Source organism: Anomaloglossus baeobatrachus, chromosome 8, assembly GCF_048569485.1.
Source record: "Anomaloglossus baeobatrachus isolate aAnoBae1 chromosome 8, aAnoBae1.hap1, whole genome shotgun sequence".
In the NCBI taxonomy this organism is placed as follows: domain Eukaryota; kingdom Metazoa; phylum Chordata; class Amphibia; order Anura; family Aromobatidae; genus Anomaloglossus; species Anomaloglossus baeobatrachus.
The window spans coordinates 199,575,116-199,598,754 of record NC_134360.1 but is presented as its reverse complement, the minus strand read 5'-3'; the positions used below and the strand labels follow the sequence as shown (position 1 = coordinate 199,598,754).

General features: G+C 44.0%; 1 protein-coding gene across 2 annotated transcripts in view; it reads right to left on the bottom strand.

Annotated features, from left to right (window-relative positions):
- Nucleotides 1–23,639, bottom strand: part of DPYD (dihydropyrimidine dehydrogenase) — a 1,712,944-nt gene that overhangs the window by 1,418,092 nt on the left and 271,213 nt on the right. For both annotated transcript variants that reach the window (XM_075321045.1, XM_075321044.1), the window contains exon 3: nucleotides 919–1,001. In XM_075321045.1, the coding sequence (XP_075177160.1) occupies nucleotides 919–1,001 (83 nt within the window). The remainder of the gene's footprint in view (nucleotides 1–918; nucleotides 1,002–23,639) is intronic.

The following is a 23,639-nucleotide window of genomic DNA, read 5'->3' as shown; positions in this document are numbered from 1 at the left end:
ATTAAAAATGGCAGAGGTAGTCTGATTCTATGAAAAATTATTTAAAGAGTCAGGTGATATATATATATATAGGAGGTGCTGGACCTGCATAGTCTCTCTGCATGACTGGGAATTGATTGATTTGAGATATATTGGAGTTCATTACAAACAAGGAGGGCAATATCAAATCCCTCTCTCTGACCCTTCTCCTTTACCTTTTCAGCTCTCCCTCCTTTTTCCAGGCAATTATTGAGTCTTTAGTATTGTGATTTATGGCAAATTTGTTAAAATTAAATCTTATATTTTGGTGAAAATGCAAATTTCAAAAGATTCACTCATCTCTATGACCCAAATGAGAGATATACTCTAGAGTAAAATGTGATTCTCCATTGGGTGGAGATAATACATGGTTGATGCCGGACCAGGCCTAGATTCCTAGTATAAGTAGTATGGGCAGTAAATAGGGGCCTCATGCCTAATTGAAAAGTGTGCCCATAGCAAACAACCAGATCTCAGCTAATTGGCTTCTGTGGACAATACTGACATTTTTTGTTCAAGTCATAGTTATACATGAGACCCATTGTATTTATTTTTAGGAAACACTGGACATAGCTAAATTATTCAGCCTGCACAATTTATGCTCCTTGGGAAATACGGGCATTGCTATTCATACATGGTTCAGAATAAATATAACTCACAAGAACCTTAAAGCATTTCAAGTCACCAATTAAACATTTAGTTTTTAGTGCGCAGCGAGGCTTATTATTTATGCGGCTTTAAACCAAATTGTAACCCCGAGGGAAGCCTATCCAGTGACAAATTAATACCTTGGAGAGCGTAGCTGAATGGTGGCAATGAACTCATTTGCTCCCCCAATAATGAAGAATGACTTCCTGCATTAGCACATGGATACCTGTTACCATGGCGATCTGATCTTACCTCATGGCTTCTCGGAGAGCTCCTCGCTCACTCAGAGTAGTATGTTTGATGTCATCAAAATTGTTTTCCAGTTTCTCACATTTCTGTAAATAGACATCACATTAACATTAGTTATGGATATTTGTCATATTTTTTAATTCTGCTTTTCAGATGGTTTATGCAACTAAACTATACAATAGTTGACATATTGACAACAAAAAAATTAAAGGAATTTTCCAGCTGATAAAAATTGCTGTTAAAATTGTGAAACAAGAATTTACATAATTTTCTTTTACTTTATTCTGTAGTTTCCTCTCTTAACATGTGAGGTTATTGTACCCATATTGAGGTGTCAGAAGATCCCATGAGTTTTGGTTGTTCTTTGTTCTGCACACCGAGCCCATTTGGTCCTTACCCATCAGCAAGGTCAGCCCCGTCTATAACAAGCCTATGTCAGTCCCACTAGCTTGCCACCCACTTAGCCAGCTCTCATAGTAATGGGATAGCCATCCTCTCGACATTCTGGTAAAATACATGATGGTATCCTGTTGACTTAAAGGGGTATTCCCATCTCCAAGATCCTATCCCAATATGTTGTAGGTGTAATAATGATAATATTTGCAAATCACTCCAATTAGAAATGTAGCATAGTTCTCCTGATTCACTATATCACTTACCTCGTGTTCAGGGCATTGCAGGACCTTAAGTATCCATGGTTATGACCACTAGCAACTAACTAACTAACTAAATAACTAACCAACCGTGACTATATGTTTGGTCATACACATGGATGTCTAAGCTCCTGCAATGCCCTGAACATGAGGTAAGCAACATAGTAATGGGATAGCCGTCCTCTCGACATTCTGGTGAAACACATGATGGTATTCAATTGAGATAAACGGTTACTCCCATCGCCAAGATCCTATACCAATTAGAAATGTAGTGTAGTTCTCCTTTATTCACTATGTCACTTACCTCATGTTCAGGGCATTGCAGGACCTTAAGTATCCGTGGTTATGACCATTAGAAACTAACTAACTAACCAACTGTGACTATATGTGTTGTCCTAACCATGGATATCTAAGTTCCTGCAATGCCCTGAACATGAGGTAAGCAACATGGTGAATCAGAACTATACTACATTTCTAATCTGACGTATTTGCTAATATTTTTACACCTGCAACATATTGAGATAGGATCTTGGAGATGGGAATACACCTTTAAGACCAGTCAAATCTTGAATCAAGTGTGTAGTTTTCATTTTACATCTCAAATACTAAGTCTTCGGCAAAGTATATGGAGACTTGACTCCTTTTTATAAGTTAAGTATTTTTAAAAAATGGAGGATCTGAAATTGACCAACTTTGTAGCTAATTTTATCTTCTTCTCATTGTCTCTTTGTATACCATCACTCTTGATATTTTTAGTAATTAAAACCAAATAAACAAGAAAATATACAATAATTAAAATAATTTTCTGGCACTTATGAATTGATGGATATTCCTTAGGATAGGTCATTAATATCAGAACAGTTGGGGTTACAACACTTGGCACCCCCAATAGGTAGCTGTTCTCGGTGGTTTTGGCAGCTGGATGTGCTAAGTTGCGGAGCGGAACAACAAAACTCTTTCAATTTTATAGTGGCCGTGGACGTCTACTTCACATCCATCTCTATTCAAATGATAGGTCATGTATATAAAAGTACTCGACTGCCCCTAAAAACACAATTTTCTCTAATTACAAATTCCTCAAAATTTAACTATTTCCAGTTATGTCTAATTAAGGTTTCCACCCAAAGTTTACAGTTTGGAATATACTTAAAAGATTACAGTATGATCAGGCCATGGATCCCGCTGGAGCACAGGCCATGGATCCCGCTGAGGCACAGAAATCAGAGCTGGCTGAGCTGCACCAGGAGCTGGCACAACAGCGTGAAACCCTGAACCGGATGCTGAAATTCCTGGCGTCCGTGGACCACCGGTTGTATACGCTGCAGACCGCCGCCTCGTCCACGCAGCAACCAGTCTCCAGGTCTGAACCAGGTTCCTCCCCAGCCTCGCAACTTCGCCTTGCTGCTCCACCTCGCTACGCAGGGGATCCCAAGTCCTGCCGAGGCTTCCTGAACCAGTGCTCCCTGCACTTCCAGTTCCTCCCGCACTTGTTCGCCTCAGACCAGACCAAGGTGGCGTTTCTGATGTCACACCTGGAAGGTGAAGCCCTGGCCTGGATTAACCCCCTGTGGGAGAACGAGGACCCGATGACCACCGATATCCAGGAGTTCCTACGAGCCTTCCGGGGCACCTTCGACGAACCCGGACGAACTACCGCAGTGACCTCTACGCTCCTCCGGCTACGCCAAGGGACCCAAACAGTCAGCCAGTATGCCATACAGTTCCGCACGCTCGCTTCGGAGCTGGGCTGGAACAATGAGGCCTTAACGGCAGCCTTTTGGGAGGGTCTCTTTGGTCGTATTAAAGACGAACTTGCCGGCCGTGACGTTCCACGAACCTTGGACGCTTTGATTTCCCTGGCCACCCAGATTGACCTCCGTTTTCAGGAGCGTATCAAAGAGATAGTCCGAGAGAAGAGATCACCTTGCCACGTCTTGCCCCCACAGAAACCTACCACACCCTCGTCCCTGACTTTCCGTGAATCGTCACCAGAACCCATGCAAGTGGACCGTCTGACCCAAGCCAAGCAACGCCGTGCAGAACGGCTCGCCCGGGGCCTGTGCTTCTATTGCGGAGACGGTTCACATATGCTCCGTTCTTGCCCGGTGAAACCAGGTAGACCCCAGGTCCAAGGGATGGTGGGAACCGCCACCCTTGCCACCGAAATCCCTTTGGTTCCAGTTAAAGAGACTGTCCGGGTGACGACAGAGGGGACCCGGTTTTCAGCTGAGGCCCACATCGATTCTGGGGCGGCAGGCAACTTTATCCACCAGGCCACGGTAGACAAATACCAGGTCCCTGTCACCCCGCTGAAAAAGCCTCTCTGGTTCGCCTCTGTAGACGGCAAACCGCTCTATGAACCTGTCCGGTATACCACCGAGCCCGTGAACCTCCAGGTTGGCACTTCGCATACAGAGACCATCGCCTTCTATGTGATCCCGAGGATGGCTCCTGAGCTCCTGTTGGGCCTGCCCTGGCTGAAACTCCATGACCCTGTTATTAGTTGGCGCTCTGGCGCGATTACCCGCTGGAGTCCCTTGTGCCACGAAACCTGCTTGCAGCCTGTTCCTCAGCCCCTGGCACTTGACTCAGTCAAGCTGCAGGATCCTGAAGAAGAGACGACGCTATCCAGTGTCGTTCCATCATCCCCAGTCTCTGAGACCTTGATTCCACCATCTTCTGGAGATGAGACTTTGATTCCACCGGCTGCCCAGGATGAGACATTGTCTGATACCTGGTCCGAGACGCCCGATCCGGTCGTCCAAGATTCCAGTCCTGCTTCTGACTCTCCTTCCCTTTCGGTTGCCTCCCTTGCCGCTGACATGGGTTCCCCGATACGGGACATAGTGGCCATGAAAACGGTCCGGGGTAAGCAGTCCTTCCTGGTCGATTGGGTGGATTGCGGTCGTGAGGCCCTGTCCTGGTTGTCCCGGAAGTACGTTGCTGCCTCTCTTCGGTGCGCCTTCATGTCTCGGCCGAGGAGAGGGGGGCTTCAAGGGGGGGGTACTGTCACGCTCCCCATGTCCCAGCACCACTCCTTACCCACTGATCCAGTCCACGTGTCCACTGGTCATGGCTGCCGCTCCCGCTCCTGCTCCTCAGAATCCTGTTCCTGGTCTCAGGAGTCTGATTCTGACTAATGTTCTGTATAGGACCGGGCCGCGCCCACTCACCTGGTCTTATAGCCCCAGCACTGCTGCAACAGGAAATGACCTGAGGCTGTGCTGAGTATATAAGACTGGCCTCTCCATGTGGGCGGCGCCTGATCATTGCTTGTGTTTCTATGCCTTGTCTTGTGAGCTAAGTGCTCAGGTCTTTGTTCCTGTTTCCTATTACTGCCTTAAAGTACGCTGTGACCTTAGTGACCTGGTCCTGTCTTTGCTTCCTGATACCTGCTCCCGTTCCTGCCATGTTAGTGCTCCAGCTACCGTGTACCCTGCCCTCCAGGTGGGGTGCTCGGTCCAGTGGATCCACCTCCTGGGCCTACCAGTCCTCCCCGGCCCTCACAATATCGCTTAGGAATCGATACGCTAATGGAACCGTAAGCTAATAGAAAAAGTTTTTGAATGAATAGCCTCTTTCATTAAGAAAAGATTGTCAGGGATTTTTACATTGATTCAAATAGTGTATGAATGTGCAGTATCCGTCTGCTGCCACTATATTGTAGACAAAGCTGAGCTGTTCAGCTCTACAACTGTGCACTTCTGGCGAATCCAGATCCAGGTACAGTTAACTGGCATCGGGTGCAGGATATTGCACCCCCATTAATCAGTTATTGATGACCTATGCTAAAGGGTGCTTTACACGCTGCAACATCGCTACCGATATATCGTCGGGGTCATGTCCTTAGTGACGCACATCCGACGCCGTTAGCGACAACCCAGCGTGTGACACCAAGGAGCGATGATCAACGATCACAAAAGCATCAAAAATCGTTGATCGTTGACACGTCACTCCTTTTTATAATATCGTTGGTGGTGCATGCTGCAGGTTTTTCGTCATTCCTGCAGCATCACACATGGTTATGTGTGACACCGCAGGAACGATGAACATCACCTTACCTGCGTCCACCGGCAATGAAGTAGGAAGTAGGTGGGTGGCATGTTCCGGCCGCTCATCTCCGCCCCTCCTCTGCTATTGGGCGGCCGCTTAGTGACGCCGAAGTGACGACGCTATGATGCCGAACGCACCTCCCCCTTGAAGGAGGGATTGTTTGGCGGTCACAGCGACGTCGCTGAAAAGGTATGTGCGTGTGACGCTGCCGTAGCGATAATGTTCACTACGGCAGTGATCACAAAATGTCGCACGAACGATGGCGGCGGGTGCTATTGCGCACGACATCTCTAGCTATCGCTAGCGATGTCGCAGCGTGTAAAGCACCCTTTAGGCTAGATGCACACAACAGGCTTTTTTCTCATCCCAAAAAATCTGATCAATTTTGCTAATTGCACTTTTGATCAGACTCTGATAAAAGTTTGATCAGCGTGTGATCTAATTTTTTTCGTATGTGGAGAAGATAGAAAAATGTTTCTCAATCTTCATTTGGTCAAAAGTTTGGACAACACTCAGATGTCCGATTCTTTTCTATTAAATAGAAGCTGGAAAGAAACAATGCACAATACGGTCTTATCTGTAAATAAAAAATATTATAGGGGTCTAAGAAAGAATCACCTAATGTGGTTGTGAAAGTCACAACCACTATTGTAGTATAAACAGCTGCTGTTGGGACCCACATGGAGTATAATCAATAGTGAAGAGAAAAGGGTTAAAAACTCTGCGCTGCCAAAGTGATGAGATCAAATCAGAGATGAGATCAATAAAATGATGATGATTTAATTGTCAGCGTATTTCAGAGCTATCTAGGCTCCTTCATCAGGACAAAATCATAATCTGTCAATTTCAATTTTCCCTATTGATTTATTGATTAGTATGACCAAGTGACAGATGATTATGAAGGCAACTCGGACATGCTGTGATTTGTTTCCTCAGACTACCCAATCCTAGGAAAAAATTGGACTCCAACTCCATAGAATAACATTGGTAACAGTGCGATCCCCTGTTTTGTCGGATTGCACTCGGACCACAAATACGGTTCTCTGCATGAGCCCTAAGGATAGGCCATTAATATTGAAGTCCAAGACAATCCCTTTAAAGGGTTAACCTATCTAAAGTGTCTGCAGTTACTCTATCCAGCTGCAGACTTTTGAGTTCTCCCAGCGCACACACTGTGCACTGCAAGCATTGACTGATTACTGAGCAGGGAACGGTGGTAATGTGGCCACAATTGTGTTATATGCATATTCCTGGGCAGAACCCGACTACTGGGTGTGGACTCGTTCAGTACAAATGTATGGAGTGGGTGCGTTCGACTAGTGGGTGTGGCTGTCTAGTGGTCGTGGCCTTGCTCAATACATTTCCAGTGAATGAGGCCATGCCCACTAGTTGGATTCTGGCCGGGAATATGCATAATCACACAATTGTGGTCACATGAGCACAGTTCTTGGCTCAGAAACTGGTGAATGCTCGCAACACCCAATGTGTGAGCTCCGAGGATTCGTAAGTCTGCATTCACATAGAGTGACATAAAGTGAAAGCAGAATTATCATTTTAGATCAGACAACACTTTAAGGGTACCAATGTTATTCAATGAGGGAGAGCAGATGGTCAGCTTTTTTCTCATCCAGATTCTGGATGAGTGAAAAGTCAAAGCATTCTGCAATTTTCAGCAAGAAATGTGTCACTCACACCCATACAAGTCTATGGGTGTGAGTGAAACATCGGACTGCACTTGAATGACATCCGAGTGTAGTGCGATATATACACGCAGGCTGACAATGGAGGAGATCGGGAGATTAATCCCTCCCTCTCCTCCGCTGCTGTGATCTGATTGCTGGATCGGATCACAGTTGTATGACACTTGGCTCATGCTTGCAGCACAACCGGAGCTGAGGGTTATTAACATATTGCATCCGATACACTCACATTGGATGCCGTACCATCGTGTGAATCCAACCAAACTGACAAGGCCGCTTTACACGCTGCAATATCATGACTGATATCGCTAGCGTGGGTACCCGCCCCCATCTGTTGTGCGACACGGGCAAATCGCTGCCCGTGCCGCACAACATCGCCCAGACCCGTCACACGTACTTACCTGCCCAGCGACGTCGCTGTGACTGCCGAACCGCCTCCTTTCTAAGGGGGCGGTTCGTGTAGCGTCACAGCGATGTCACAGCTGCGTCACTGAACCACCGCCCAATAGAAGCGGAGGGGCGGAGATGAGCAGGACGTAACATCCCGCCCACCTCCTTCCTTCGCATTGTGGCCGGGAGGCAGGTAAGGAGAGCTTCCTCGTTCCTGCGGTGTCACACGGAGCGATGTGTGCTGCCGCAGGAACGAGGAACAACTTCGTTACTGCTGCAGTAACGATATTTGAGAAACGACCTCCATGTCACCGATGAGCGATTTTGCACATTTTTGCGACGATGCAAAATCGCTCATAGGTGTCACACGCAACGGCATCGCTAATGCGGCCGGATGTGCGTCACAAATTACGTGACCCCAACGAGTTCGCATTAGCGATGTCGTAGCGTGTAAAGCCCTCTTTAGAGTATTTGACTCCAAAAAGGATAATGAGCTTTTAAAACAAAGAAACCCCCTTCAAAATAGTGAATAGTTTTAGAACAGTTGAATCCATTCCTAGAAAGTTATTGAAAAAAAATATATGTATGTGTGACAAAAAATAGCAGCTTTACATGGTCATACACCCAAAAAAGAAACCTACAAGAATGGTATTGAAGGCTATTCTTAAAAAATCATACAATAGATAAAAAGACTGGAGAATCACACATTTCCCAGCTGAAGGAATTTGATCAGGGCCACACATCGCAACAATGAAGTGAGATATTATGCAATGAATATAACAATATTTTATAGAAAATGCTTTGAATATCTTTCTTTGATCACACATTCTTTGGAAAGAACTGCCAACCAAATTTGTGAAAGCTGTTCCATGGCCTATGAAATGAGAAATATAGTCTCTTGAGCTTCGGTATGATGTGACATGTCTTTGATAAGTAGGGGGAAAGGATTCAGTGTACTGCATGCATCTTAAACACAAGAAATCACCTTAACAGCTTGGCCTCTGAACATTAATCTTTCAAGAAATTCTATTGTGAGAAACCAAAGCAGGTGCTTTTCCTTGGCTCATTTTACACTTCTCTAAAATTCTTTTAAGAAATACAAATCTAGGGTGGATTACATCTGTCGTCTGTGTGTGGCTTTTACCATACAGAAAATAAATTCAGCTGCAGCGATAGGAATAGATTTTGCGGATCGCTTTGTCCTTCCTCGCACAAAACACAAGCTTTTTCTAAAGCATTTGCAACTCAAGCAGCGGTGAAGTATTTAAGCACTTCATGCCCTTCCAGAGATACTACAAGTGTTTAGATATTCTGATTGCATCCACTTCTGACTCTACAACACAACACATCTCAAATCTGCATAACTGAAGTATACATCCAGTATGCCATCAATGAGGATGAGGACCGGAGCCTGCATTTATAGTCTGCGGTCTGTCAATGAAAATACACTTGTTATGGACATATTCAATGTATTATATATATTTTTTTCGATTAATGAACATAATATTTAAATAAAAAAAACAAACAAATTTACATAGAACATATGGCTCTGTTCACACCAGCATCATGATTTCCATTTATAATAGAACCAAGACGGCTGTGATAAACTGATTTTATAGGAAATCTAAACAGATACTTTAAAGAGGACCAACCACCAGGATTTTCATATATAAACTAAGGCGGGCTTTGCACACTACGACATCGCAGGCCGATGCTGCGATGCCGAGTGCGATAGTGCCCGCCCCCGTCGCAGCAGCGATATGTGGTGATAGCTGGCGTAGCGAAAGTTATCGCTACGCCAGCTTCACACACACACTCACCTGCCCTGCGACGTCGCTCTGGCTGGCGAACCGCCTCCTTGTTAAGGGGGCGGGTCGTGCGGCGTCACTGCAACGTCACACGGTAGGCGGCCAATCAGAGCGGAGGGGCAGAGATGAGCAGGATGTAAACATCCTGCCCACCTCCTTCCTTCCGCATATCCTACGGAAGCCGCAGTGAGGTCGGTAGGAGATGTTCCTCGCTCCTGCGACTTCACACACAGCGATGTGTGCTGCCGCAGGAGCGAGGAACAACATCGGACCATTGCGTCAGCGTAATTATGGATTACGCCGACGCTGCACCGATGATACGATTACGACGCTTTTGCGCTCGTTAATCGTATCATCCAGGCTTTACACACTGCGATGTCGCATGCGATGCCGGATGTGCGTCACTTTCAATTTGACCCCACCGACATCGAACCTGCGATGTCGCAGTGTGCAAAGTGCCCCTAAAGCCAGTGCTATACTGGCACTATCATGCTGATTCTATACATACCTATAGATGTAAGATCAGATGTATAGTTTCTGAAATATAGACAAGTAAAATTTGTGAAATTTACTGTTACTTCATTGGTGGGTTGGGTTTGCTAGTTATTCCCGCCTGTAACGGCAAACCACCCACTAAGCAGGACCCCAAGGTACCCCGAAACCCTGTAACCCCTTTACAGGGATCTGGAATTACTGCAGTGTCCAGGGGTTCACTGCCTAAAGTAGGCTACAGTCCAGAGACAGGGATAGTTGCCAGGCAAGGTCTTAGCCATAACGTCAGCAAGGTACAAAATGGGATGGCTGGGGAAATGTCCAGAAAAGAGGCCGAGGTGAAAACCAAGATGTCAGGCGAGGTACAACAGAGCAGGCAGGAGGAATGTCTGGACAATAGGCCAAGGTCAAACCCAGAACATCAGCAAGGTACAAAATAGGAAGGTAAGGGAAATGTCCAAAAAAACAGGCCAAAGTCAAAACCGGGATGTCAGGCGAGGTACAAAACAGCAGGCAGGAGGAATGTCAATAAACAAAGCCAAGTTCATGCAAGATATAAAGCAAGGTGCACAGTATCAAGAAGAATGTGGCTCACAACAACATAAGACTATATCTGGCAAGGATCCAAGAACACTGACGGATATAAAAAGGGTGTGGTGCCTTCCCATAGGCTGGAGTAGGAGCTGATACTAGCTGGAAGGCACACACCTCTACAGTCAGCCAGCAGTACTGCAAGTTCCAGCCTGACCAAGCCTGGTGAATGTGTGGCTACTTCGCCCACCAGAGCCACTGGAACTGACTTCTCCCCCATCACCAGCACAGCCTGCAGTGTGAGCAGAACAGCGCCTGGTGACTGGTGCAGATGTCACCGGAGCAGGCCCTAGGGGAGACATGACACCGCCCCTGTCTGCCTGTCTGCTCTTCCTCCCTCTGTCTCTGTTATTACATGGGTGAAGGAGGGAGGAAGGACAGGGGGAGGAAGGACAGGCAGGCAGACAGGGGCGGGAAAAACGAACAAAATCCAATCCACCTATTACATATTCTGCAGCTGCTATCAATCAAGTAACAGTCCATTTCACAAACTTTACTTGCCTATATTTCAGAAACTATACATCCAATATCACAATTAAATGTATGTTTAGAATCAGCATGATAGTGCTAGTATAACGCTGTCTTTACTTTGTATATGAAAATCCTGGTGGTTGGTCCTCTTTAACCCTAGAACGTGCAACCATATAAATCTACCATAGAAAAAAAAGTGACCTAGCAGGCCTGCGAGGCCCCAGGTATGCATTCTAGGGTTAAGCAGCAGCTCTATCAAGAGTGTGTGCGAATGGGATTACAGACTTCGATATTCAAGCTGCCAAAAATATTAGGAATCTTGTCTGAATTTCCAATGGAAGTCCTAGTCCTTTATTTATATTTCACAGGAGACTCTCAGTCCAACGATTCAGTATTTCTGAATTTAATAATGATAAAAGGTATGTCAATAGTGATGAGTGAGCGTGCTCGTCAAAGCTTGTTACTCGATTGAGCCTCAAGCCTCTGAGTTTAAAAATGTTTGAGTTTGCCATTACATTATACTCGGTACTCAAGTTGCACTTGAAAATCCTAATAATCGATTAAGTTACGTGCCGTGAGCACGCTCACCCAGCACTAGTTGTCAACCCTTTTTTTAAAAAAAAAAAAAAATTACCCTATCTGCTAAAAAAATTATATTCACCTTATTTATCCCTTATTGTTCTCTATCCTTCCAGCGCTGTCCGGGTTTCCTTCTGTTCTCCTTGCTGCTCCCTGTGACCTCTGTTATATGTGACCTCTGTAGTCAACTATAATACAGTATGTGTTGGTTCTTGCCCATCCAGCCAAAATACGCAGTGCAGACACTGACAAGGGACCCGGTCAGAGAAGGAGTGGTGGGTGATACACATGGTAAGTATAATGTGTTATTTTTGTAAGCGTTCTGGGCCACTTTAAAGGGCTTGTCCATTTCTCAGACAACCTCTTCTCAATCCTTATGTTTCCCCCATGTAAAATAATAAAACTGACACTTACCTCCGGTGCAGGCATTATTCCAGCGGTTTCTCTCCCAGGATCGTGTAACTATGTGACATCACGTGATCCTGGCAGCCAAAAAGTGGCCGCTGCCCTCTCCCTACCTTTTGATGTATCACATACATTCAGGGGAACAGAAAAGGCATCAGCACTCACTTCCTCTGGATGTAAGCGATTTTTGTGAAGGCAGGGAGAGTAAAGTGTCTGCTTTTTGACCTCCGTGATTTTGTGATATTACATAGTTAAATGATCACGTGAGTGACAGTCCTGAGACCGCTGGAACAGCACTAGCACCGCAAGTGAGTAAGTTTTATTATTTTAAATGGGGAAAACATATGGATTGAGAAGGAGTTGCCAGAGTAGTGGATAACCTCTATAATGCCTTATTTAAAGGAATAATATGCAGAATTTACTATTATGTATGTTACAGACATTTCACCATGTGAGAATTTCAAAATAATTAAAGGCAATCTGATAGCAGATTTTGTTCTATCAAATTTGAGATCAGCATGATGTAGGGTCTGAGACCCTAATTCCATGGATGTATCACGTATTGGACTGCTTAGTGCAGTTTTAATAGAATCCCTGTTTTCTCTGCTATAGAGGTAACAATGGTCAGAATGCTGAGCTGTGTATAACCCCACCCACACCACTGATAGGCAGCTTACTGTGTACTCTGTATATTGTTAGCAGGCCACCAATCAGTGGTGGGGCAGAGTTAAGCGGGCTTTACGCGCTGCGACATCGCTAGCCGATGCTAGCGATGTCGAGCGTGATAGCACCCGCCACCATCGTACGGCCGATATTTGGTGATCGCTGCCGTAGCGAACATTATCGCTAAGGCAGTGTCACACGCACATACCTGCCTAGCGACGTCGCTATGACCGGCGAACTGCCTCCTTTCTAAGGGGGCGGTTCGTTTGGCATCACTGCGACTTCACTAAGCGGCCGCCCAATCAAAGCGTAGGGGCGGAGATGAGCGGGACAAACATCCCGCCCACCTCCTTCCTTCCTCATTGTCGGTGGACGCAGGTAAGGAAAGGTTCCTCTTTCCTGCGGTGTCACACGTAGCAATGTGTGCTACCGTAGGAACGAGGAACAACATTGTTACTGCAGCAGCAACGATAATTGGGAATAGGGGGGCATGTCACCGATGAGCGATTTTGAACATTTTTGCAACGATTCAAAATCGCTAATAGGTGTCACACGCAACGACATCACTAACGCGGCCGGATGTGCATCACAAATTCCGTGACCCCAACGAGATCGCTTTAGCGATGTCGTAACGTGTAAAGCCACCCTTACACAGATTAGCTGGTCTATCTTGTATACGAACTAAAGAATGTATGTCTGGTGATCCAGACATACATTCTTTAGTTAGTATGCACTTCTTGTCTGAGAACCCTGCCCCACCCACAGCCATTTGTTTCACTTCACATATATAGCTTGGTCCTTTGCTTCCCATACAGAGCAAGTTTTTACCTGCAGGTGAGGTTACACATAGGCTAGGGACCCCAAATATAGAGATTATCTTGGCGTTGGTTTTGGGGCTCTTTTGCACTGATCAATACAATGGCTAAACATCTCTAATATTCCTAATATTCATAGCAGTGATGCATATTCCATTTTCATGTTTTTCACTTTTTCAGATAGTTCATTGTATTTTTCAGTCCAGTATTCCCATAACAGTTCTGCTTTTCATTATTCCCATATACATAGGGACTTGTGTGCAACTCTTTATCCTATTGTATATCTTGTATACAAGACCTAGTCCTCTAGTAATAATCTCCTTCTCATAAAATACTGATTGTATTGAAACTACATCACCCAATCTAATAAGTGACACATCTCTGGAATAAAGCTCTCTGTCCCTACATCATGCTGTTCTCAAACTCTATAGAAAAAAAACCTGCTGACAGATTATTCTAAAAGAATGACCAGTGGTAACAATGGATATCAATACAGACTACTGTTCTATATGTCTGATGTCCCTGTCAAACATAATTCCATAGTGCAGTGTTCACGGGGCGAGCAAAGGATTAGTGGATCCATTGGACCAAGGCACCGATCACTGGCCTGGAAGAGCATACCTGAACAGCTACTGAGTCTTCACTAAAGCCACTGGTGGTGGAGATAGGCTAAATGCTGGTAGTTAGCTGACAAGAGCAGCCCAAGAGTATCACAGTAACTTGGCAGCTGTACCATAGACATGGACACAAACAATTTCTTATAGTAAAGGCCCCGTCACACTAAGCAACATCGCTAGCAACATCGCTGCTAGCGAACAACTTTTGTGACGTTGCTAGCGATGTTGCTGTGTGTGACATCCAGACATATATGCCACAAACAGAGTACATACAAACGTAAAATTATATTAAATAAACATCAGAAAGGAAGGCGAGAAGTTTTTCCCTTCCTCCACCCTTCCTAGCATACGGAGGTCGGCGTTCTAATTGGTCATAACGCCCCCGTTCCTCGTCGACTGATGTCCTATACTGACCCTCCACTCACTTTCAAGAGGACATAGAGTGTGTCTAAATAGCAGTGGGTAAAGTGTGACACCAAAAAGAAGGCCCACAGAGTTATAAGCACAAATAAATTGTGCAAGGAAAGACACTACGTCCGTCACTAATCGTCTGTCATAGACTAGCAGGGATGGGCCAAACTATGTCATCAAGTCGACATGTAATAAAAGATATATTTGATAAATTTGACATAAGCTGTTATTTGATATATTTAAGATATTTGACTTAAGCTGTTATTTGTCCAGAATTCACCCAACGCGTTTCGCCCCCTAGTCAGCAAAAAAGGGGCTCATCAGGGGTATAACAGCATGGATCCTTGAAACACACAGCTTCAAACCTAAAATAGAACAAAGAGTTTGTTTCATCTCAGACCAAAGAAAAAACTGTTGTGATCACCATAATATAGCAAAAAAGGTAAGGATAATCAGCACTGACCATTATAAAACCGTACCAAGACCATTAGATAATATGGTACGTCCTCCAGAGAGCAGTAGTACAACACCACTTCAAGCACCTGACAATCAGAAACAGAAGAGGCATTTCTCTCTTATAGGAAATGAATAGGCTCTGTGGAATATATCTTTAACTGAAAAAATAATAATAATAATACAGTCCGATACCTGATAGAATCGCTGCTAACCGTAAAGTCTGGATAAGGTTCAGGCTAGATTGCCACCACAGACAGTATCCATATGTCCAGAAAATTTTTATATGTCCACAGAATTTTTATATGTCCAGAAAACTTTTGGGGTCACATATAGTACACAACCTTAACAATAAAAACAAATAAACCAGTCAGAGCCATCCTCAATTGGGCACCAATAGATCGTGCACCCCACCAGTATAATAGTGAAAAGAAATGCTTAGTTCCCATGACACCTAAATACTTATGATGTGTACATCACACCAGATAAAATATATACATACCCAGGATTTCAAGAAGGCAACGATTTAAACAGAGTCCTATGATAGCATTTGCGCCCTCTGTAATGCCAATCATATAGAAAACAGTGTTGGCAGCAATCCTAATGTTTGCACAAGAGCCCATACATCTAACAACAGAACCATACAACATAGAGAATCCAAATACCTGAGTATCATGAAGGAAACAATCCCCAGGTAACGATATGTACTCCATCTGGGCATCCACTCACTGACTGACACTCCATATCAGTCAGTTTAGGTTTGAAGCTGTGTGTTTCAAGGATCCATGCTGTTATACCCCTGATGAGCCCCTTTTTTGCTGACTAGGGGGCGAAACGCGTTGGGTGAATTCTGGACAAATAACAGCTTAAGTCAAATATCTTAAATATATCAAATAACAGCTTATGTCAAATTTATCAAATATATCTTTTATTACATGTCGACTTGATGACATAGTTTGGCCCATCCCTGCTAGTCTATGACAGACGATTAGTGCCGGACGTAGTGTCTTTCCTTGCACAATTTATTTGTGCTTATAACTCTGTGGGCCTTCTTTTTGGTGTCACACTTTACCCACTGCTATTTAGACACACTCTATGTCCTCTTGAAAGTGAGTGGAGGGTCAGTATAGGACATCAGTCGACGAGGAACGGGGGCGTTATGACCAATTAGAACGCCGACCTCCGTATGCTAGGAAGGGTGGAGGAAGGGAAAAACTTCTCGCCTTCCTTTCTGATGTTTATTTAATATAATTTTACGTTTGTATGTACTCTGTTTGTGGCATATATGTCTAATAAATATTGTGATTTTAAGGTAATAGAATTATTCGGTTTTTGTTAGTATACTCTACCTTGGTATCTATATTCGGTTTGGTTTATGTATTAATTGATATGGCTGGTTTCTTATCGGGACCAATAAACGATCAGTCTTGGCTTGATGATGCGCGGGAGGCATTTTCGGAATTATCTGCAGATGAGCATAGTAATCAACAGCCATCCCTAAAAAATAGATTTGAACAACTGTATGTGGCCTACAAAAATAATATTAAATCTTGGTGGGAGGTCCAATCCTTGGATAATTATATTAAACAAAAGGTAGTACCTAGGGGGCTGCGGATTCAGATCACCCCGGCGACTAGGTGTAGATCCCCTGAGCTTCTTAAAAAATGGGAAGAGGAGTCAATAGCTTCTTCTATTAGGTTCATGACGATACTACGTGACGAGGAGAAACTGACACTGGAAAAATCTTCAGTTAGACTACAAGAGCTGATTACGGAGACCCTGAAAGTGAAAAACGAAAGTGACTTTAAGACCAGGGAATTGTCACTTAAAGCCTCAGTGGAGAAATTTAGGGCAACAATCAAGGATAGGAAGCATAAGAGGTTTTTACGAGATCTTACTGATTTCCGCGATAAAGAAGCATATTCCTTTTTAAATAGGGCACCAGCGGATTTGTCCTCCACTGACGGTGAGACCTCTGACACGGAAGGCAGGGATAATAAATTCCTTAGGTCTAGAGAACCATATACTAGAAAGAAATGGAGAGGGTCAAACAATTGGAGAAGGGGGAGATATCAAGGCTACCAGGGCTACCAGAACCAGGGGTACAGAACTCCCACAGATTTAACAAAACCATCGGCGTCATCATCTTCGGCCTCTTCCTCCTCTTTTTTAGAGCAGGCGAGCACAAATACATACAACCTGAGGAGTGGAGGAGAACATCGCACAAAGTAGACACGTGCACAAGGAGGGAACACGATTTGCAAATTGTTAATCTGTCAAAGTATAAACTATCACACAATGAGGAAAATATTTTGAGGACGGGGTTATCCTTTGTTCCGACGACAAAATTCGATGCTTTTAATTGGATCAAAGACATCAATCTCTTCATTAGAAAACTAAAATGGAGGAAATACTTTACATCAGTGGAGAAAAAGAGGTGTCTTGAACTTGGTGTCTCACATGACATACTGGAAGACATGGATATATTGATTGAGTTAGAAAACGAAGGACTGAGAACTCAGGGTGAAGGCCCCTTTACAAACCTTAGGAATGCAAGCAAAAAGGCCCCCCCTCTAGGTGACTATGCTGCTATTGACATTTTTTGCAAGGTAGTTACAGAAGAGATTAAGAGAATTGATCCTAAAAAAAACGCATCGATACCCAACTTGACGTCTGATGAAAGGGAGGCATTACGTAATCTCGAGTCCAACAAATCGGTGGTAATAAAACCCTCCGGTAAAGGAGGAAACGTAGTTATCTTGGACCACGATGTGTATGTTGGTATGTGCGAGGCATTAATTAAGGATCGAACAAGTTATGAACAACTTAGGGAGAACCCCACCCCAGTATATCAAACGGAATTGAGAGGACTTCTATTGAAGGCCAAGGAGGAGAAGCTGATTTCATCAGTTGAATTCGATTTTCTATACCCGAAGTTCCCTAAATTGGCGACCTTCTATGCCTTGCCTAAGGTCCACAAGGGTACTAGTCCCATAAAAGGTAGGCCGATCGTCTCAGGTGTTGACTCACTTACTCAAAACTGTAGTACGTATGTAGATCGTATTTTAAGACCATTTGTGACATCACTTCCTTCATACATACGGGACACGCTAGACCTTTTGACTAAACTTGATGGGATAGTTCTGGAGAAGGACATGATTCTTACGTCTATTGATGTAGAATCCTTATACACCAGCATCCCCCATCAAGCTGGACTAAGAGCTATTGAATACTTCCTGCAAATGAGAGGTAATCAGTTTAGAGCACATAATGGATTTATTGTTGAACTTATGAATTTCATCCTCACGCGTAACGTATTTCTCTTTAACTCAAAATTCTACCACCAACTCAGGGCCACAGCGATGGGGAGCCCCTGTGCTCCAACATACGCTAATTTGCTCCTGGGTTGGTGGGAGGATACTGTGGTGTTTGGGGATGAGGAAGTCAATTGGCACCCCCAGATTTTTTTCTGGGGTAGGTACATTGACGATGTGCTGCTCATTTGGTCAGGTAGTGTTCAATCTTTTGAGGCATTTGTGGGTGAGTTAAACAATAACAACTTGGGACTTCGTTTCACTTATGAAATTGGAGTGGATAAAATATCCTTTCTTGATATTTTTATCAAGAAGGGTGATGATGGTCTTCTGGAGACGACGTTATATAGAAAACCGAGTTCAACAAATAGCTTTCTCAGATGGGAAAGCTATCATCCCTTTAATTTAAAGAAAGGAATCCCGAAGGGACAATTTATGCGTGTTCGCAGAAATTGTTCAAATGATCAAGAGTTTGAACGGCAAGCGTCCCAATTATCCAAAAGATTCTGTGACCGGGGTTACCCGAAAAAAATTATAAACAATGCCTTCAGTCAAGCAGCTCGTACGGATAGATTGAGCCTTCTGCATAACACCAAGAAGAAGGAAGAAACGACTAGGACTAGACTTATAGCTACGTTCGATGATCAGAACCCCCAAGTCATGAGAATTCTGCGGAATCATTGGAGTATATTACAACATGATAGGGACCTGGAGGAAACCATCTTCCCTTATCCTGCAGTGACGTTTAGAAGAGGATGTAACGTCAAGGATATGGTTGTTAAAAGTCACTTCTCTCCTCCCGTGAAGTCGGGTTCAACTTGGCTAGAACATAGGGAGCATGGGACTTTTAAATGTAGGTCATGTAAATTTTGTATTTACATTGATCCTTCCAAGGAATTCCGGAGTGCGCAGACTGGTAGGGTCTATAGAAACAGATAGTTTGCAAATTGTAGGACCCAAGGGGTAATTTATCTCTTTACATGTACCTGTCCGAAAAATTACGTTGGAAAAACCAAGAGACAACTACGTGTTCGGATAGGGGAGCACCTTGGGGACATCCGTAATAAGAGAGATACCCCAATTGCAAGACACGTTAACTCAGAGCATGGAGGTCTTTTTGATGATGTTAGGTTTAAATGTATTGAAACTGTCCCTGAACCTGTACGTAAGGGTGACTGGGACAGAATTCTATTACAAAGGGAGGCCAGATGGATTTTCTGGATGGAGTCCGCGTTCCCAGATGGCCTGAATGAGCAAATTAGCTACACTAGCTTTTTATAATAGGATAAATTGAGATCTGGCCATTTTTCTATATCATCATGGTCCGTAGTGGACGGTGAATTTTTACTGTATCCCAACATTATTTGGTTGGGTTGTCATTTTTTCACTATATATATATATGTAATTGAACAGTGTAGGAGCATTAGTAAGTTATTTTTCTAGTGACGTTTTTTTGAATAAGCTTGATTCTCTATAATTGACCAATGAAACTAGTTGTTTTTCCCTGCGGATATATGAATTATGTGTATACCTGTGGGATTCCATATTTTTACCTACATGACCATTTGTTTATATACTTTAGGTCTATAATTATATACTGGGATAGGCCACCTGCGAGTGTATAAGGGTTCTTTAGTGATTTAATTGAAATACCTCCCCATTTTATGTGTACTTACCCAGATCTATTTTTGCGCACATTCCTCTGCCTGGGTATACTGTATATATTATTCATATTATGTATACTCCCTGGTTAGTTTATCGCCCTATTTATGTCAGAACCATATAGGGATATATCCTAACAGCGCTTTCCCCCTATCCCAACGTGTCTGCGCATGTTATTCTGGCGTGAGCATGTTGTCTCATTATGCTCACGCGCACGCGCAGTATATGGGAACTGTTCGTGTCGGAACTATTGGTAAGGGTGAATGAACCGTGGGGATTATTTGTCGGTTGCACTGATAGACGCGGTCAATGTGACTGTTGTTATTCACAGTGCGCAGGCGCGAGATGGTTAACGCGCTTGCGCAGTCTATAGGAACGTTTCTACGTCGGAACTACCGGCGGGGGATCGAGATGGCAGAAATTGGTGGTTGCACGGCCCAGACAGGAAACTTCCTTTCCTGTGTTTTGGCGCGACTTTTGACTATTTAAATGGGATATGGAGTGTCAGTCAGTGAGTGGACGCCCAGATGGAGTACATATCGTTACCTGGGGATTGTTTCCTTCATGATATTCAGGTATTTGGATTCTCTATGTTGTATGGTTCTGTTGTTAGATGTATGGGCTCTTGTGCAAACATTAGGATTGCTGCCAACACTGTTTTCTATATGATTGGCATTACAGAGGGCGCAAATGCTATCATAGGACTCTGTTTAAATCGTTGCCTTCTTGAAATCCTGGGTATGTATATATTTTATCTGGTGTGATGTACACATCATAAGTATTTAGGTGTCATGGGAACTAAGCATTTCTTTTCACTATTATACTGGTGGGGTGCACGATCTATTGGTGCCCAATTGAGGATGGCTCTGACTGGTTTATTTGTTTTTATTGTTAAGGTTGTGTACTATATGTGACCCCAAAAGTTTTCTGGACATATAAAAATTCTGTGGACATATAAAAATTTTCTGGACATATGGATACTGTCTGTGGTGGCAATCTAGCCTGAACCTTATCCAGACTTTACGGTTAGCAGCGATTCTATCAGGTATCGGACTGTATTATTATTATTATTTTTTCAGTTAAAGATATATTCCACAGAGCCTATTCATTTCCTATAAGAGAGAAATGCCTCTTCTGTTTCTGATTGTCAGGTGCTTGAAGTGGTGTTGTACTACTGCTCTCTGGAGGACGTACCATATTATCTAATGGTCTTGGTACGGTTTTATAATGGTCAGTGCTGATTATCCTTACCTTTTTTGCTATATTATGGTGATCACAACAGTTTTTTCTTTGGTCTGAGATGAAACAAACTCTTTGTTCTATTTTAGGTTTGAAGCTGTGTGTTTCAAGGATCCATGCTGTTATACCCCTGATGAGCCCCTTTTTTGCTGACTAGGGGGCGAAACGCGTTGGGTGAATTCTGGACAAATAACAGCTTAAGTCAAATATCTTAAATATATCAAATAACAGCTTATGTCAAATTTATCAAATATATCTTTTATTACATGTCGACTTGATGACATAGTTTGGCCCATCCCTGCTAGTCTATGACAGACGATTAGTGACGGACGTAGTGTCTTTCCTTGCACAATTTATTTGTGCTTATAACTCTGTGGGCCTTCTTTTTGGTGTCACACTTTACCCACTGCTATTTAGACACACTCTATGTCCTCTTGAAAGTGAGTGGAGGGTCAGTATAGGACATCAGTCGACGAGGAACGGGCGCGTTATGACCAATTAGAACGCCGACCTCCGTATGCTAGGAAGGGTGGAGGAAGGGAAAAACTTCTCGCCTTTCTTTCTGATGTTTATTTAATATAATTTTACGTTTGTATGTACTCTGTTTGTGGCATATATGTCTAATAAATATTGTGATTTTAAGGTAATAGAATTATTCGGTTTTTGTTAGTATACTCTACCTTGGTATCTATATTCGGTTTGGTTTGTGTGTGACATCCAGCAACAACCTGGCCCCTGCTGTGAGGTCGTTGGTTGTTGCTGAATGTCCTGGGCCATTTTTTAGTTGTTGCTGTCCTGCTGTGAAGCACAGATCGCTGTGTGTGACAGCGAGACAGCAACAACTAAATGTGCAGGCAGCAGGAGCCGGCTTCTGCAGAGGCTGGTAACCAATGTAAACATTGGGTAACCAAGAAGCCCTGTCCTTGGTTACCCGATATTTACCTTTGATACCAGCCTCCCCCCGCTCTCACTGCCTGTGCTGCCGGCTCCTGCTCTGTGCACATGTAGCTAGCTGCAGGACACATCGGGTTAATTAACCTGATGTGTGCTGTAAGTAGGAGAGCAGGGAGCCAGCGCTAAGCATTGTGCACTGCTCCCTGCTCTGTGCACATTTAGCTGCAGCACACATCAGGTAATTAACCCCATGTGTGCTGTAGCTAGGAGAGCAAGGAGCCAGCGCTCAGTGTGCGCTGCTCCCTGCTCTCTGCACGTGTAGCTGGTCACTGGTTGCTGGTGAGCTCACCAGCAACTCGTGTAGCCACGCTCCAGCGATCCCTGCCAGGTCAGGTTGCTGGTGGGATCGCTGGAGCGTCGCAGTGTGACAGCTCACCAGCAACCTCCTAGCAACTTACCAGCGATCCCTATCGTTGTTGGGATCGCTGGTAAGTTGCTTAGTGTGACGGTACCTTAAGAGCAGCAGTGGCACCCGGTATCATTGGTTTGGTCAGGATGGATGGATGCAGCAGCAGTGGTTGGTCTGTAAAATTGCAGCAGCATCGGCCAGCATAGTAGGACCAGTGTGAATAATTGCAAAACCATTATCTGATATTCTAGGAGCCGCAGGTGTGGATAGTTGTTGCTGCCAATATCATAGGAGCTGCTGGTGTAGATAGTTGCTGCAGCAGCGGCCAGTATAGTCATGCACTGGAATACAAATAAAAATAATAAAAATCAGCAATACAGCACACAGCAAAGTATCTGCAGCGGCAGCACAAAGGCACCTGAGAACTAGTAAGGAAAACAATGCTGCTCAGGCACCTCCCGTAGGGGGAGGGTGCCTAAAATACCTGATGCCGCTCAGCAATAAGCTGAGTGGTATTTCCGGGATAGAGCATACTGGCCCTTTTAGAAAAGGGTAGTGTCTTTATCTGGACTCTAAGGACACTCGCAGGAGGCCTGTGCGGTCTGCGCAAGGCCCCTGGGAGATAGAAGCAGCAACTGAGAATGGTGCAGTGTGACCCGGAAGATGAGAATGCTGGCGTTCCTGCCAGGATAGAGGAGCAGGCAGTATATCTTACTTGAAAATATATACATTAAGATACATGGTGTCAAGGGTTGGACTGTTCTATCAAAGTACCATAGTATCCAAAGTTAAAGACAAATAGAATAATTGGCCCCAAAAACTCAACTGAAGAAACCTTACTTGGAGATAACTTTGGAGCCATATACTTGCCACTGTGGTCAATTTCCTATAGGATTATTGCCAGATGACCAATGATATGTTGCGAGATAAATGATAAAGCTTTAAGGGACATTCCAAAATCGCAGTTGAATTTTATCCTAATTGTCTTTCTTTTTAATGCATTAATTGAATCACTTTTTTGATATTCTTTTTAATTGAAAAATTCCTACCATTCTCACTAGACTTTATCTTCTTTTTATTTTTACTTCTGTTCTGACTAAATTTT